We start from the raw sequence: 3,614 nt of genomic DNA on the forward strand, positions 1-3,614 counted from the left end.
AGTCTATGTATAGACAAGTCACCACAACGCATCGAAGATACCTGTTATGAACCCTTGCTCAAAGGACAACCCGGCCTCTGTCAACAAACAAAAATTCATTTGAAACGTTCCTTTATCGACATGAGTTATACCAAACTCGTCATCGTTCCAATAAACGAAAGCCTTCTCATTAAAGAAACTTGTTCTAAACATCTTACCACAACATCTATCTCAATTCCAACTATTATAACATTGGACCGTCAATGTTCCACGGAAGTTAAGGATGAAATAATTTCTACCCCTGAATCCAATTTACCACCCCAAACTATTATACTGCCTATACCAAAATATTCCAATTTCTCACTGGACATTTCAACAAAACCTCTCTTATATTTAAACGACATACAAAGATCAATCTCGGAACTACCCGGAGTTCATATTCGACACTTCTCCCGCAGTTCATCCAATGACCTTTGGATATGGTTAACTTTAGGGGCTATCATACTCCTCATATTTCTATGCAAATGCCATCCCAGGATATTCTCGTATTGCAATCCATACAGGAGAGCATTTTGTCGCATAACCCCCAGGAAGGCTAAGAAGACGCAATCAATGGAAAAACCAAAGTCTTCCTCTACTGAACTTGTCGCTTTGAAGTCCGCCAACCCTGGACCTACTCCAAAACTCCAACCCCTCAGGAATCCTTTCTAAGGAGGGAGGTGTTATCCGAACACCCTGTATATATATTTTCACATTATTCATATATTGTTTTATAACAATTCTTTACTTATAAGTGTCTATTATTATTCGCCTGCTGAGTTGCTAGCTGATAATAAATAGTATAAATACCCAACCAGCCGCTCAGAAGGACGATTATAGATTCAAACTTCACCTAACGCTGTAATTAAGACAAATAAAAGTGTTATCTTCAAAAATTGTTATAATTTAAAGTTATCTACCGTTAGTGCTGTCGATATTCATCGAATCAGAACTGCTAGGGGTTGGTCAACTAGCCGCAGCTTCCCTGTAGACAACGACCCAATAACTTGAACATATGTCCTAAAAGTCTTAACTTTTGAACTACAGTGTGCTAAGGTTTTATGAAAAAAACATTTTTTTTAAAACTAGTATAACCTACCCTAGATATTTTTTCAAACTTTGTACACGCCTTCTATTCATCATGATAAAAAATAGTTCACATTTCAAAGGCATGGCTCCTTTTTACTGTATTAGTTGTTAAATGTTAAAAATTGACTTAAAAATTGTTTTTTTATAAAAAAATGTTGACTATAGTTACAATTGTTTTTAATCTAGTGAAGTTTATAAAATTTTAACAACAATGTTCTTGTATACTTCGTTTTTGATGGTTTTTATATTATAATCTCACGTTTATGTCTTGAGAAAGGAAATAAACATTTCCGAAAGCTTGACAACAACACAGAGTGTTCTTATTACATTAGCCCTTAGCACTGTTGACTGCAATCCCAAATACATCACTGTTTTTTTTCTTAACTAGTCAGTCAAGACTACCCTTCCTGCTCTAATTCTATATATATATATATATTGAAATGAAACGGTTAATCTTGACGATTAAGTTAGAGACCAAAAAAAATATATATTGGGGATGACGACATCCCCAATATATATATTTTTTGGTATATACAGGGTTTGTCCGGAAAGTAATGTCAGTGAGTCGGTTAAAAATAATTTATTGAACTTTTCGTTACAAGTGATCAGAATTCTTCAAAATAGGCTCCTCCTGCGTTGATACATTGGCTCCAACGAATTTTCCAGCTATCGAATGCGTGACGGTAGTCCTCCTCCGGAATGCACTTTAAAGCCGTGGTGCAAGCTGCTTGAATTCCCTCTATTGTCTCGAAATGCTTGCCTTTCATAGGTGTTTTCAGACGTGGAAACAAAAAGAAGTCGGGGGGAGCCACGTCCGGGCTGTACGGGGGCTGGGGAATCGTTGGCACCCCTGCTTTGGCCAGGTAGTTGGTGACGAGAAAGGAGCTGTGAGCCGGCGCATTGTCATGGTGCAACTTCCAGTCGTTAGCGATGTCCAGCCGGACGCGTTGAACCCTGCGTTTCAGCCTTTTCAGCACTTCGACGTAAAATTTTGCATTTACAGTTGTACCACGTGGTACAAACTCGTGATGAACGAGTCCTCGGATGTCGAAAAACACGATGAGCATCGTCTTGATTTTGGATTTGCTCATCCTGGCCTTCTTGGGGCGAGGGGATGTCGACGTGTGTCACTCCGATGATGGTCTTTTTGTTTCCGGGTCATACTCGAATATCCAAGATGCGTCACCTGTAATGACGTTGTTCAAAAACTCGGGATCACTTTCGCACATGTTTAAATTTTCTTGGCACGTTTCAAGGCGGTTCATCTTTTGGTCGTCGGTGAGCACTTTCGGGACCATCTTCGCGCACACCTTTCGCATGTTCAAATTGTTCGTAACAATCTCATGAACAATAGTTTTTGGAATGTCTAATATCAGTGACATTAAACGGACACTCAATCGTCGGTCTGTGTTCAAAAGTTGTCTCACTCGCGTCACATTGTCGTCCGTGGTGCTCGTTGATGGCCGTCCGGCGCGGACCTCGTCATCGACTGTTTCCCGGCCTTCCAAAAAGGCCTTGTGCCACCGGAACACTTGCCTATCCGACAGGGCATCTTCTTTATAAGCTGCCTTGATCATTGGAATAGTTTCCGCCGCGGTTTTGCCAAGTTTAACGCAAAACTTGATCGCAATTCTTTGTTCTACCGAGCGCTGCATTTCGATTTGCACGGGGTCACAAAACAACTCTCACGGAATCGCCTGTCCTCACTCTCTGGAAGGTTGGAGAAGACTGAGCGACCCAGCGTCCGTTAGCTGACTTCTCCCACTAACATTCCCAACCAATCCGGGCGCGCTTCGACGTACAGTCGCGCCAAAAAAAATCACTGACATTAGTTTCCGGACAAACCCTGTATATAATAGGATGATAGGACCATAATTTTTCGAAGGACCCTTAACATCCTCGACATTTACAATATCTGCAAAACTATGCTGTATTGATAAGAAACTACTTGGACAACATCTTTCCAGATAAGTCTTTAGATTTAACTCCTCTAAGATTTCTTTTTATGAGTATATGTAAAAAGTAAAGTATACCAAAACAGACCACAAAATCTAGATGTATTAAAAGAATGCATTCGGACAAAGATTACACAAATAACTCCGGAAGTTGTAGACAAAGTTCGAGAAGAGTTTACTGCTCGTCATTCTTACTGTATTATAACTGAAGGTGGCCAATTTGAAAATCTATTTTAATTTGGACTGTTAGAAATACATTTTTTGTTGGAATTTTAGAATTTTTTGTTTAGCACTATACAAAATTTTATTACTTAAACATATTGATAGAGAATTACATGGAATAGAGGATTGCAAGTCTTACATTCATATTTAAAAAAAGGCCTCGATAACGTCGAACAGATGACGTCATATATGAGACAAATATCTCGCAGAACGCACTCATAAAAGTAAAAATGTCACCGATTTACCAAATAGTGAATTTATTCCCACGGTAGCGTAGTCGATCGAGAGTGCGGTGGCAAGCAGTTCTCGGCCAGACTTCCTATTTTGGTC

The 3,614-nt window shown here is 39.5% G+C and overlaps 1 protein-coding gene across 1 annotated transcript; it reads right to left on the reverse strand.

The window, feature by feature from the left end:
• Positions 1 to 2,234: 2,234 nt before the first annotated feature.
• LOC111692280 (putative uncharacterized protein FLJ37770) lies at positions 2,235 to 2,762 on the reverse strand. The gene has a single exon (XM_023456198.1). It carries the CDS (start codon positions 2,760 to 2,762, stop codon positions 2,235 to 2,237), a length of 528 nt encoding a protein of 175 aa, XP_023311966.1.
• Between the last annotated feature and the right edge of the window lie 852 nt (positions 2,763 to 3,614).

The sequence above is a fragment of the Anoplophora glabripennis genome, unplaced genomic scaffold, assembly GCF_000390285.2.
Source record: "Anoplophora glabripennis isolate ALB-LARVAE unplaced genomic scaffold, Agla_2.0 scaffold1187, whole genome shotgun sequence".
In the NCBI taxonomy this organism is placed as follows: domain Eukaryota; kingdom Metazoa; phylum Arthropoda; class Insecta; order Coleoptera; family Cerambycidae; genus Anoplophora; species Anoplophora glabripennis.

Bases quoted from the DNA above. Each gene is read 5' to 3' on its own strand.
- LOC111692280 (XM_023456198.1), bottom strand. From the start codon at position 2,762: ATGCAGCGCTCGGTAGAACAAAGAATTGCGATCAAGTTTTGCGTTAAA.